General features: G+C 37.1%; 1 protein-coding gene across 1 annotated transcript in view; it reads right to left on the bottom strand.

Annotated features, from left to right (window-relative positions):
• macrod2 (mono-ADP ribosylhydrolase 2) overlaps positions 1-14,256 on the bottom strand; it is a 531,158-nt gene that overhangs the window by 327,313 nt on the left and 189,589 nt on the right. The window contains exon 5 of the mRNA XM_079635368.1: positions 11,609-11,725. Coding sequence (XP_079491494.1) covers positions 11,609-11,725 — 117 coding nt within the window. The remainder of the gene's footprint in view (positions 1-11,608; positions 11,726-14,256) is intronic.

Below are 14,256 nucleotides of genomic sequence, written 5' to 3'. Positions count from 1 at the left end.
TTATTAGATAGCTTACATGTGGAGAGAAAGAGAGAGAGTCAAGTTCATGAGTCACTATGAATTTCTCATCGTAGAGAAAGAACAACCAGTTCAGTCAAGACCGCCCATATTTGAGATAATCTCCCATTAACTTGTTGAGCCCATGAACATGACATTACTCAAACACTGGTCCTGCTCCCGATCAAGACCTTTTTCGGTCAGTGCTGTTTACACAGGAGGGTAAAAAAAACAGCAAAATGTACATTATGTAACAAAGTTGTCACATTAATATAAATTTCGACAGAACTCGTCACATGAATTAGATATGCACATGCGAAAAGTAATTTTCTTTTTGTTTGTCAGTAAATTTGACTGATTTTGATTGACACATATACTCAATACAAAACCAATGAATCCAAGTCTGAAAAATACATCAAACTATTGTTTAGCAAAACCCCTGTTATATAGTGGTTTAATAGCCATTCAGAATTTTCAGTGGCATTTTGACATCGATGCCATGAGGAAAAACTGCCATATACTGTAGATATATATATGTATATATATATATATATATATATATATATATATATATATATATATATATATATATCTATTAGGCTGCTGTCCCTTTAAGACCTGGCGCAACTGTTTAAGTTCACTTAAAACATAACTGACTGTTTGCATGAAAACTCTCCAAGATCTGCATTTTGACATTATTTGTGCGTAATTGACAGTTTAATATAAGCAGTGAAATAAGCAATAAGCAGTGAAAAAGAACTCAATTTAGTTCTAAGAGGTAGTACTTAATGTGCACGTACTTTGGGTGTGAGAACAAAATCTGTGAGAACGAGTAAAATTATGCGCAATCCCACGCTGAAATGCAAGCCCTGTAACACCAACAACATTCATCCAGAGAAAATGAAGCAAGTCAGTGAGGGGAGGCGGGTTTGCGTGTCAACTCGCTGTCGGAGAGTTGATAGAGCGAGAAAGCGCAGCTGGTATTGTGGATCTATTCTGCGGAAAATGAGTAATGGGAGTTTTAGATATTTCACAATCGATATGTATCGAAATTGACAACACTTTTTTCAAATGCCTTTTTAAAAGTCTACAACTGAAAAAAATTATTCTTCAACCCGCCAAAGTGGCTAGTAGGAGAAATCTACCCGCATTACCCGGGTTGGCAGGTGTTAATGTCAAGCCCTTAAAGGGATAGTTCACTTTAAAATTAAAATTCTGTCATCATTTACTCACCCTTAAGTTGTTTCAAACCTGTATTAATGGTATTTCTTCTGTTGAACACAAAGAAAGATATTTTGAAGAATGTCGGTAACCAAACAGTAGTCTGTACCCATTGACTTCCATAGTAGGAAAAGAAAATACTATGGAAGTCAATGGGTACAGACTACTGTTTGGTTATATATATATATATATATATATATATATATATATATATATATATGTGTGTGTGTGTGTGTGTGTGTGTGTGTGTGTGTGTGTGTGTGTGTGTGTGTGTGTGTGTGTGTGTGTGTGTGTGTGTGTGTGTGTGTGTGTGTGTGTGTGTGTGTGTGTGTGTGTGTGTGTGTGTGTGTGTGTGTGTGTGTGTGTGTGTGTGTGTGTGTGTGTACTTTTATATTTTATTCTGTAATGCACATAAAATGCACCTTTATATTTTTTATATTTCTATCACTTTTTCTTGCGTACCTGCACTTCTCAGATGTTGCCCTGCCCAGAGTGTATTTATATGAAAATAATGTTTAGCAAAACAAGTTGTTATATTTCTATGGCCCTATGTTCTAATTTTATGGCCATATGTTCTAGATAATTTCTTTATCCTTACCTAGAGGACAACTTAAGTAAAAACTAGCATAGCGTACCCCAACTCTCCCCTAATCTATTTTTAGTTTTTGTTTCTTTCAAGTTTGCACTCAGATATGAGGCTGAAAGCTATAAAACTTTCACTGCATTCATTTCAAAGGCATTCAGTGTGCTTTTGAAAGACTTGATAATAAAACACTCCCTCCATGAGCAGACTGTCTGAAACTGCATGAGCTAATCGTTGAGCCGGTGAACCCTGCGTGTTTGTGGTCAAAGTTGAGACAGACCAAACAGGCTGTGTTCCTCACTCGAACTCTGAGGCTTGTTTTAGCCTTGGTCAACACTCACTTAAATCATTTCTGTCCATCCATCACGCTGTGCCTCTGACACCCACTAATAGCAGGGTGTTTGAAACACAACATCTGCAGGGACGTCTTTTGCCCCCCTCTGAAACCCCAGATGCATTAAATGGGGCCCCCCACGGTCCTTCAATTGCAATTGAGTCAAGGGTATTTATTATAATATAACTTATTTTAAATAAACATAATAAATACCTTGGAGATATGGTATATAAAAAAGAAAAGATTTGTTTTGAAAGATTGGAAATCTTATTTCTTTGACTGATCAGACATTCAACACATGCTCACTTGCTTCAAAAGGTTGCCAAATTGAAGAGTTTATAACACTATAATTTGCATGCATAAAGGATTTCAAGATTGAATTATGTATAAAAACACTGATTGATATGCATCAAGTTTAACTGTGAAGTTTAATGACAACAGCTACATTTAACCACTCATTCTGTTCTCCAATATAGACAATCTTAGATTTTCTAAATTCTAAATAATGAAATTTGTCAATTTCCATTATTAATGATAATCGATTACATTTTTGAGCACTAAAACATTTTGGCAATGGCAGAGATGCTATCTTGGCAATCTCTTGACAGATAAAATAAACATGTATGAAAGCACTGACAACATCAGAGCAGTGTCTAACACGATTCATTGACCACAGCAGACACAGGGCGCTTTCACACTAGCACTTTTGGTGCGCACCCGGGTTCGAAGGACGTAAGAGTTCGGTTCGTTTAGATGATGTGAACGCTGTCTTCCGAAAAGCGGGATTGACGCACTGCAAACAGAGAAATGATTGCTGCAGACGGTCTGTCTGCCACAGACGCAAGTGTGTTTCAGTATCTTTTCTTTGAAAACAAAACCAAAGGTTCAAAAAAAGAACAACAAATGTGAAGCGAGCAATTCTATCCATTTTGACGCCTTTTCATTCATAGCGGCTACCAAGCAACACGATTACACGCCAGCTGCAGCTTGATGACGCAAGCGCACCGCGTTCAGATACAAATAATATAATGTGAACACAGTCCATAGGGGCAGGAGTAGGGGGGAGCAATCGAACTCCGTTTCGGAACCGGCAATCGAACCAAATGTGAAAGCGCCCTCAGAGCCACAATTATCGAATGATCCAGCACAAATGAAAACAGAAAACACAGGTGATCCTGAATCCTTTGCTTATGTGTACTGTAGTTTCAGTGAATTTCAACACCAGCGCATAATGTATTATTTAGAGCGTACATTGAGGCTTTTACTTAAAGAAAATGAGAATAAAAGCCAGAACAGTAAATGACATGGAAAGGATTTTGAACTGTCAATCTGCGGCCGCCTCAGGGAGACAAACAAAAAGCAAAGAGAGAGTGGGTGATTTCAGACGAGATCAGCGAGTGAGAGCCTCTCTCTTCCTCCTCCGTTCTCCTCCATCCGTTCTTTTTCTCATCTGTCTTAAACGTTCCTCAGGGACGTTAACTTTTCCCAGGCAGTCCTCTTTGGCTTTAACAATTAATGTGCTGGGGCTCCACAGTGACAGCTGATGCTAAATACTGCACAGTTCTGTTTACGTACAAGCACATTAATAAAGATGAGACCCTGCTGGTTTTGAGGAGAAGAGACAGAGAAGAAAAAGAAGAGGAGGAGGATAAAATCAGCTTCCTCCTCCATTCCTTCAAGTAGCCCACACCATATTGGGACGCTGAAATCAGCCCCTGCAGTGAATAAATGAAGAGCATTGGATAGTGTGCATTAATTTTCAAGAGATATTTATGCGTATTTCCAATTGATCATAGTAGACGTGATGCAGAAAAGCATTATAATCGGTCATATATCCAAACGTGTTTTTTCTCACTAGTAAACAATCACACTACAGATTTCACCTTGAACACTCTGAGTGAACACCTCTTCACATGAAAAAAAGACTTAATGCAAGAGATTAAACTGGACTACTTTAACAGGAACATGAGTGTGTGCTTAATGTTAGCTGATATATCAAAGTCAGAGATGTGTCCTTGGTCAAACTCTGAACACTCACTACAGCTACACAAACAAAGCAAACTGTGCTTTGTTTTCTTCAAAATGAGAAAGAGAACATCTGCACACACCAAAAAATAGATTTTTGTGATGGTTCAATAATTCATAACAATGCTTCATCTAATGTTTCCGTTCTGTTGATTAGCCAGTGTATTTATAACCACATTGCTAAAGTGTTTTGAAGTGATATTCAAGCACCATCAACCGTTGCATTAATATTTGATATTTTTGCAAATAATATTTGTGCTTTTGTTATGTGTCGAGAGACAAAGGGTTGTTTTAGGGATATGATGAATATAAAAGTACAGGACGATTTTGTTTAAAAAACTCTAGCCAATACATACAAACTCACACTGTATAAACCTTTACTCAGTGTTCAAATTTTAAAGGAATATTCCAGGCTAAATACAAGTTTTGTGGCATAATGTTGATTATCGAAGTGAATGGGGCCAATCAATAAATACTCACTGTTTCAAAAACTATAGCCACAACGAATGAAAAGTTATGTCCAATTTTACATCTTCATTGCAATGATACCAAAATGCCATAAACACTAAAATTATAAGACAACTGTAATAGATGATAGAATGAAAAAGGAATAATACACAAGTTAACAATTATATAAACTATATGAAATTATACTACTTCACATTTCGGCTTTTAAAAAAGGGACCAATTTATTTTAATTTAAGTTGCATCAACATAAACTCGATTTTCGCTTTAATAAACACGAGGGAGAGGTTTTTTGTTTTTGCTTTGTGGTAATCAAACAAACCATAAATTATGTTGATTAAGATTAACTTGTAATATCCCTTTAAGTTAAACTAAATGAATTATATAAATTCCACATGCTTTTTTTGTGCATCTCAGCTGGCCTCTGAATAATATACAGTACAGTAAATTACTAAATAATAAAACATTTCAAGCGTATACACCTTTTCGTAAGAAATTATTTACCGAACCGGGACCAACCCAGAAAAAAAGAAAAAAAGCTATTGTCCTAAATAAATCACTGGTTTCATTGTCAGATTGAGGTAACACACAGTTTTATTTAGTGCCTTTTTCCGCTATGGTGGGAAGATAATTACTGTCATTTATTAATAATCCCAGGGCCAGTCTTCAGTAATGTGTGCCACATGTGACAGCCTGATCCAACAAGTGTCCCATTTGCCTCTGAGATACACAAGTCTTGGTTTTATCTAAGCCAAAAAAAAAAAAATTGAGAAGAAAGAAGTCTGCTGATCACTAATAGCACCCAATTTTCTTGTCTTTGGCAAGAGAGAATCAAATGATGAGAACAGGAATCCAAAAGGGCACTTTTTGAGATGTCATGTCCCATTGGCTTCAAGTAAAGTATGCGTATGAGAAAAAGAGCTGAGCTAGTCTGGATTTAGCTCATTATTTGCAGGCACTTTCCTGAGGCCAATGGTGGGTTGTTCTTCACGGCGTTCAGCGTCTCTGTCCAAACACAAGGAAGCATTTTATCCCTTAGGCTTTGTTTTTCTCCCTTCTCTTTTACGTTTAATTTCAACATTAGCTAAGGCAATATAATTTGCCATCCGGTGACCTTGACAGATTGTAGCAGGGACGCAAGCCAGCACCGATGCCTTTGAGGAATGAGTATTTGATAAGTGGAGCAGTTTAGCTCACTGGGTACAACTTTAACTGAACTCCTCTTCCAGAACTTTCCGGTTCATCTTGACCAAACAAATCCTGCCATTTATTTGTCCAATTTTACTTTTAATCGACAATGAAAGCCTTTGAGATGCAAACAGGTATATAAAAAAACATCCTGAAGACAAACAGATCTAATTAAATCTGTTATCTTTTCGCCATCTGGGACAGGGACAGAAGGACAGGACCTTCTACTCATCTTTGCAAATTGAATTTATTCATGAAATAAGCTAAACAGAATAATAAAAACAGAAAATATAGACCTATGTTAATATATTTACTACTAAATAATAATAATAATAATTATTATTATTATTATATTTGCACATCGTTAATAATATACATTTCTGACAATTTGCTAATAAAATAAATATAATTAAATTAAATTAAATAATGTGAAGAAAGAGGTCTGCTGATCACTAATAGCACTCAATTTTCTTTTTGCACGTTTTGAGATGTCATAGGCTTCAAATAAAGTATGCGTATGAGGAAAAAGAGCCGGGCTAGTCGGGTATTTACTACTAAATGATAATATACATATTATTATTATTGCTAATAAAATTAAATATATATATTTTTTTATTATTAAAATGGTAAATGGACTGCATTTATATAGCGCTTTCAACAGACCCATGGCCACCAAAGCGCATTACCTATTGCCTCACATTCACTCACTCATTCATACACCGACGGCGGTGTCAGCCATGCAAGGTCATCCAGCTCGTCGGGACACTTGGTCAGGTGGAACCGGGGATTGAACCACCAACCTTCCGGTTTGTGGACAACCTACATGAACCACTGAGCCACTGCCGCCCCGTTTATTTAATTAAAAAAAAAAATTAAAAAAAAAAAAAAAATGGGGAGACCTGTCATAGGTAACTTTTTTTTTTGGCAAGAGCAAAAATAATAGCAAAAAGATGCTAATAAACTAGGACAATTTTCTTTCTGTGGCGTCTGCTCTACATCACCAGAGACTTTAGTGCCTCAGTCTATAAGGCAGTCTCAGGTCAACTGAAACTAGAGAAAGGAACGCAGGAAGGAAGCAAAGAAATGGGAAAGAGCGAGATAAAGTGGCCTTGCACACTGTAAAATCTCTGTTCTCGTCAATTCCAGAGGGAAGTAAGAAGCCCGCAGGTAAGACTTCAGAAAAGGTCGAGGTAGTAGAGCTCCCTTTCTCTGCCTTTCTACCAAAAGAGAGGGATACACTTTCCTGCGAGCAGAATGGAAGGAAAGTGCTGGTGTTCTGGCAAATTATGGAAGCATAAAAAGCCCATGCTGGAAATATTTGACTACGCCAAGATATAAAAGGTAAAAGGACCATCTGTGCCATTTGCATCCCGCTCCCTGGTTGTCTCTGTGGTGCAGTAGAGGAAACCATCTTGCAGCAGATGCCGATAGAACGCAAACATACAAGTTAGTGATGCTGAAAGAGCTTGTGTGTCCAATCAGAATGAGCCTTAGAGATGATAAATATGAATTATAATGTGCTGCAAGTTGCAAGTATAACCATGGCAACTGTCCCAGCCTGTTTTGCCTATGCAGTGTTGTTTGTGGTGAGCTTCCTTACTTCGCTACCGTAAAGACGATGCCATAATGAAGCTGTTTTCCAAGTCTAGAATGCATTAGTAAACTCATCTGAAGCACAGGGACTAGAGGTGGGGAGGGGGATGAAAAAAAAGTATTCAGCAAAGCATTGCGATTCTCTATCCAATTATGGTAGATTGATTTTAAAATTATGTATTAATAAATCTGTTTTTGAAAGTATACACAGGATAAAACATTATGCATACAGACAAGTGTGGTGAAGGCACTACAAATACAGCAAGGACATAAACACTGTTGCCAAAACCTGAGAAGCATCAATAATCATTTTAGAATCAGATACTGACTCGCTGAATCAAAATCAAATAAAATCATGACGAACTTAAAGATTTCCAATCCTAATAGGTAAGGGTGATTGTTATTTGATATTTCTGCTTCTTGACACATTTGGAGTGACTGACTTTCACCGAAAGTAAATTATGTTTTCCAGATGCAGGTGTTATAAATGCTTCGTCCAAGACTAGAGGTTGTTCTCAAATGGTGTGGTACAATCCAAAAATGGCAGTCTGGTTGCTATGCTAAATGCAAATATTAAAATTAAAGTTATAAATAGGCTTATTAACTGTTAAAATGGAGGAGAAATGCTTCCCAAACCTTTTATTGTTGACATCAAAAGCAAACCATCAGTATTTTACAGCAAATTAGCTTTTTACTTAATACTAATGAAATATTGAGCACAGTGTTTTTTCCAAATGTTCTTAAAGAAAATGTTCTTTAAAGAAAAATATTAAAGAAAAATTATGTATTGGGCCTATTTTGTTCATCGTAATATTTCATGTATGGTTCTAGGGACATTTTTGTTTCTTTCGAAAAATAAACAATTTTAGTACTGTTTTGAGCCACCACTTGGCGTCCAATATAAAATCTTTGTCCTAAAGTAAAACCAGCTGAGAACGAATGGACTACAATTAATTATGCTAATCTGGTAGTAACTTCACTCGCAACTTCACTTGGCGACACAGTATGACTTTTATTTGTAAAGCATGATTTCTATGAACTGCAAACAAAGCTGTGAGATAGACTTTCTGCAAGAACTGAATAAAGACGGTCAACAACATATTCTGACATGAAAAAAGTAACAACACAGACAGTCTCAGAATGGGTATGTGGGTGGAAATTAGTCACAAAAGAGTAAACGCTTAAGACAAGAAAACTGAACGATGGGTAGAGTATACAGACAGAGAGAGGAAGAGAGAAGCGAGTGAGAGCACGAATACTTCCAGTAGATGTCGGCTTTGACAGAGAAATAATGAAGTGACATGATGTTGATGCAGAAAGAGACAAAAATGCAGCTTACTCGTTTGATGCTTTTAGGACTGATGAATCTCCTAAGGGCTGAAGAGGAGACATACAGTATGTTCCTCTCGCCGAGATTCTGCCTTTGCACTAATTAATCACATCATCCAGCCATCCAGGATTCGATAAGCCTATAAAAAGCTTTAGCTCAGGCATCACTGTCTGAAAGATTGCTTCAAGGTTGCTGGATGCTGTTACATCCAATTCAATTGTTTTAGCTCAGAAGTGACATAACATTAAATCAAGGACAGTAGAGAAAGCCACAGAGCTTCTCATTTAGTCAATATTGGCTCCTTGTTAGAAAAGACAGGTGGCAGAACACAAAACAGTTAACAATGTTTGCAAGATATTTGAGCTGCCCCAATGGCAGAAATATCAGAAACAGAATAGAAAAAAAAAAAAAAAAGTTATGACTGGAAGGTTATTATCATCCCCACTTACAGAAAAAAAACAGTTAAATTAAACATGCCATAGGTGTGTCTGAATGCATTTTTAAAAGTAAAACAAGTAAACATATTTAGCAATGGTTAAACCATCAGACTAATTCATGTTAACATGGAAAAAATTGTTTAAAAAACAGACAAAGACAGATAAAGACAGCACGCAAACACAGAAATGCACTTCTCTTTCTTGCCATTTTGTGCTTGATTGAACACATACATGCAAAATGATGTCCAAATGCCCATCTGGACGAGTATCCTCGTAAACACAGTCAGTTATATCTTAAATTAATGTAAACAATACAGAAAGAAAATGGATGTGTATCCTTATATTCGATATGTACATTAGGTCTTAAAGTGACAACAGCCTAATACACTGCAGATGTCTGTGTCATTAATGTTAATCAAACGACAAAGAGAAGATCACATTTGTAACTTTAACAACGATTAATTATTTTTAATGTATACAGTGAAGATGTATGCAGTGTTAATTTACATTTATTTCATTTATGTTCCTGAATACCGTTAGACTTACCTGAAAAACAAAGCACAGTTTATTTGAATTGTATCTTTGTTCTATTGTATTCATCTTTTTTTTTTTTTATGTTTTTTTTTTTATTATTATGTCCTATGCAGATGCACTTCCCATAAAAAATACTCCAATGATTAATTCTTTCCAAATTTGAGCTATTCAAGTCATCTAATGAAATTATGTTTTCATACCGCAATATATAACACAACAGTTGATGGGCACTATTGACTTCAATAGCATGTTTTCCCCCATGCTAAGAAAGTAAATGGGGCCTACCAACTGTTTGGTTACCCATATTTTTCAAAATATATTTGTTGTGCTTAGCAGAAGAAAGAAACTGCTGTTGTTTCGTTCAAACATTATGGACCATGGCAAGCAGACTTTGGGAAAAAAGGAGAACTAAAACAAGGATCAATATCAGTGTGGCGTTTTCGATATGCCGAGAGCTCCACGTCCCCGACTTGACGAGACGGCGTTATTGCATGTACTTTATTAGACAGGTGAGCAAATGTACATAAAACTAATCAATGTTATATAGCTCAACATGATGAAATGTTAGAATATGATCTGTATGTTATTCTAATGTTGATCTAACTTACAGCTAGTCTCATATAGCCAACAAACTAACACATAGAATAACATAACTTTTAACACACTCAAATGCAGTTTAGTGTGATAGTGTAGACCAAGTGAAACAGCGCTGCGTTACCTCACAAGTTTCATTCGTCTAATAAACTGACCTGTGTGAGTAGTAATTCAGCACTTGCTGGTAGTTCGGTAGAATGAAATGTCCTTATTACTTTATATCCGCGAGGCTAACGGGACTCGCATGTGGCGCAGATATCTGTCTCTTATTAGCAATAGTGCCCTACTTCACACCACAGTCATGATAAAAACATCAATGTATTCACTCATCCATAAACATTATTAGATCCATCGGCTTGACGACAAGTTCCATAATTCCGCAGGAAATTTTCCATCATCAACCTACGCCTTTATTATTGTAAGAGGTTAACGACCCCTTGCGGCGAAAAAATTACATATTGTTACTTTATATTAGCTAAGACCAGCAAAACCACATAATTCAAGAGCACTTGTCAGCTGGTAAGGCTGGGAGACCAGCTGGCCGACCAGCTAAACCAACTGACCGATCAACTAGATGACGTAACACCATCTTAACCAGGCTGAGAGACCAGCTAAACCATATCAAGCCATCTTAACACCGGCAAATCTACATCTGATGGGGTTTAGCCAAATAATGACCTTGTATATCTACATCAGACCACCTCAGGAGAAGTCCATAGTTTAGAGTCTGTTCATGTTTTAAGCACATCTTCACCACAGCAGGCAAACGACATGACACAAGACACCCTCCTGCATTCTAAATCCCGTGACGCCGCCTCGTAGCGACGCCGTCTTCCAGCCGCTACCAGCGTGACGCTCATCATCACTCACATGAGTCAGAGAATGCCATAAGCTAATGGAATAAATCAAGGATGAAATATCAATCAAATTACAAACTAATAGTTCCCTTAATGTCTTTGTTGGAGTACAGATGGCCCCTTCAGCCAGCCAAGCACACCACAGCAAGTCATCATAATAATCAGCGCACTAATAATACCACTCCATTAATCACATATACGCGCTCAAAGTGCATCGCTGCAAACAACGGGTGCTCTGCTGCAGGAACATCACAAAGTTGAAGCGTGGTAACACTCACTCATTAGACTCTTCTCTAGAATTCATTCTTATTGTTTAAAGAAACGACGAGGTAAGAAATCCATTGAGGGAGTTGTGTGAGCACTACTGTTCCCTTGGCTTATGAACATAGTGGTCTTCAGTTACCTGTAAGTAAGTAAATAAATAAATAAAGGCAACATGCAGATACTTACATTTAGCAGGGAGGTCGTAGCCGCAGGTGATCTTGGCATTTCCAGTGTCACAGCCATTTAACGTGTGGCACTCTTCATACAGGAGATGACCCGCGGCTCTGTGTATGCAGCCATCCACTGAAAGAGAGAAACAACACCAGTGTGAGAACTAGGGCTGTAAGATAATATCGTGATACATGTGAATATCGTGATATTATGTTTAGTAGCACTGTATCAATATATCTATTTGTTTGCATCCAAGATCTGTGGCTTTGTTTGGTTTAAACCCCAATCGCTAGATGAGTCTTTTTATCTCTGAATGTGAACTGACATAAGAGCAAAGGTGAACCGCTAGCATTAGCATTGGCAAACCCAGCTCACTGGTTACCACCAATGGAAGACCAAATAATGATACCAGCTCCCGCCGCAGTGTATAGAGGTGAAGTGTAGACTCATTTTGGCTTCCACTATAAAGAAAGCACTTAAGGAGATCGACAAGAGTCATGTTGTTTGCAAAATAAGCCGTGCCAAAATCCAATACTCAGGGAACACATTGAATCTAAAGGGCTCAAAAAAACATCCCAGCGCCATCCACGCTGCTGAGAACAGCGTTTAGATGAATACTAAAGAATTCTCCAAGCACTTTACTATTTTTCCTTTACTCAGACTGCACAAAAATTAGTGCTAATGATGTATGGTACTGGGACTGATAAATGTAAATGCAGATACCACTGTTCTGATTAAATAAAAACTTTTTTTGGCTCAGGTTTTATGAATATGGTGGTGTGTTCTTTATAACAAAAATTAGATACTTTTCCTAAACTTACACGAAATACTGCAGTACACAATATATCATATCGTAACCCCTATATCGTTACACATATCGTATCGCCAGATTCTTGGCGTTACATAACCGAGCGAGAACAGATATGTTTGCTGAAATATTAAAAGCTTTTTTTTTTTTCTTGAAAAAAACAAATCTATTGTTTTATGATGCTGTGATTTATAATATAGTTAGTTGACGTTTCATGGTGTTAGTTTAAACTTTTTGTGATTATGGGGTGTTTGAAATTCTTCAATATTTCTCCTTTTGTGCTCCAAGAAATACAGGTTTTGAACGACAGAGAAATTATGACTATTTAAATTCTGGGGTGAATGATAGCATTAAAAATAGTATGAATTAATGTATTAAAATAGGAAATAATACGTACAGACATCAATAAAATAAATCAAAAACTCTTGAGATAGAAGTTCTCAGTCCTCATGGTAGATGAAGGCATTACCGTTGAACTACTGATACTAAAATGTGCTAAACCCCCTTGTGTCCCCGACCACTGTTGATTTGTATAAAATTAATGTCTTGAGAAAAAGCTTTTGTCTTCCGTGTTATTTTGCTCTCCCTTGGTTGTCCCCACCTCCCGATGTTTTAATTTCACATGATTAAGCTCAGGATGCCTTTGACTGATGGTACTGCTTACATGAGTAGGCAGAGAAATATAAATCCAAATGGTTTCCCTCCCTCAAAAGCCCATGGCACACCTCCAGCAGCCCATTATCAATCACAAAGAAACATCATAAAGGTACAGTCATAAGAAAAATAAATCCGAAAAAGAGCTTGTAAGCGGAAATGAAGGACTTATACCAACAGACGCAGAGGTCCTGACCTCTATTCTGAAAGAAATCTAAGTAACTCTGACACATAACTTTCTTGCACCATACACAGTTTGGATGAATGATCTGAATAATCATATGGAATTTTGAGAATAGGTGTGTCATTATCTTTCTAAGAAATCAGACTTTTCATTTTTGGCATGGTAGACAAAATATCAGGCAAAAAAGTCAAACAATTGAAGCCCCCTCAAATATTAATGAAAAAACGTCTACTGTACATATAGAATAAAAACCTAGTTACATAATTAATTTTTAACACTGAAATGTCACATTAATGTCGTTAAATGCATTAAAAATTCAAAATGGTGTTCATGTTGATTTTAAACAAATGAAAACAAATCACTTCTGCGTTAAAAACAGCTTCAGAACCTGTGATTGATTCAATGCCCCAGCCAACAGGTCGTGATACATGTGACCTAAATGTACGTTTTAGCTGCTGACACTGATCTGGTTTGCACAGAGATGAACAGCATGTCATAAAGGAGATCAGTCTCAGTACGCTAATGACACAAGCAGATGAGAGGCAATAAAGATGACAGACAGCCCGCTGTTACAGAAGAGAGGCTGCTCACGCTAAATTTCATGATCGACCTGATCCACTCGCTCATTCATTGTACAATGACGTTGTAAATGAGTGCGAACAGCTTTGGCAAAAAAAGAGTCAATTTTTTCCCTTTCTTCCTTATCAGACACTACCTAAGTTGACAAAAACTACATACAGGGTTTTTTTTTTTTTTTTTTTCACAATTTTCTGAAGGAGACACCAGCTGGTGAGAAGATTTTTCCACCACAATCAATCATCTTTAATGGTCTGAGCGACAGCAAGTCGACAGATACAGATTCCGATGGCTTTTGAGAAAGCACTCAGTTCGAATAGATGAAGACAGTGACAGAGCTTGCAATGAGAGAATCGGTTCCTTAGACAGCCTGACAATTACCACATCAAATGCCATCACACTGCATTGGACATTTTGACAGAGCCGTGTAGGCGTACTTCT

Source organism: Phoxinus phoxinus (assembly GCF_949152265.1).
Source record: "Phoxinus phoxinus genome assembly, chromosome: 14".
NCBI lineage: Eukaryota > Metazoa > Chordata > Actinopteri > Cypriniformes > Leuciscidae > Phoxinus > Phoxinus phoxinus.
Note: the sequence above shows the minus strand (reverse complement) of the source record. Positions and strands in the feature narration are given on the sequence as shown.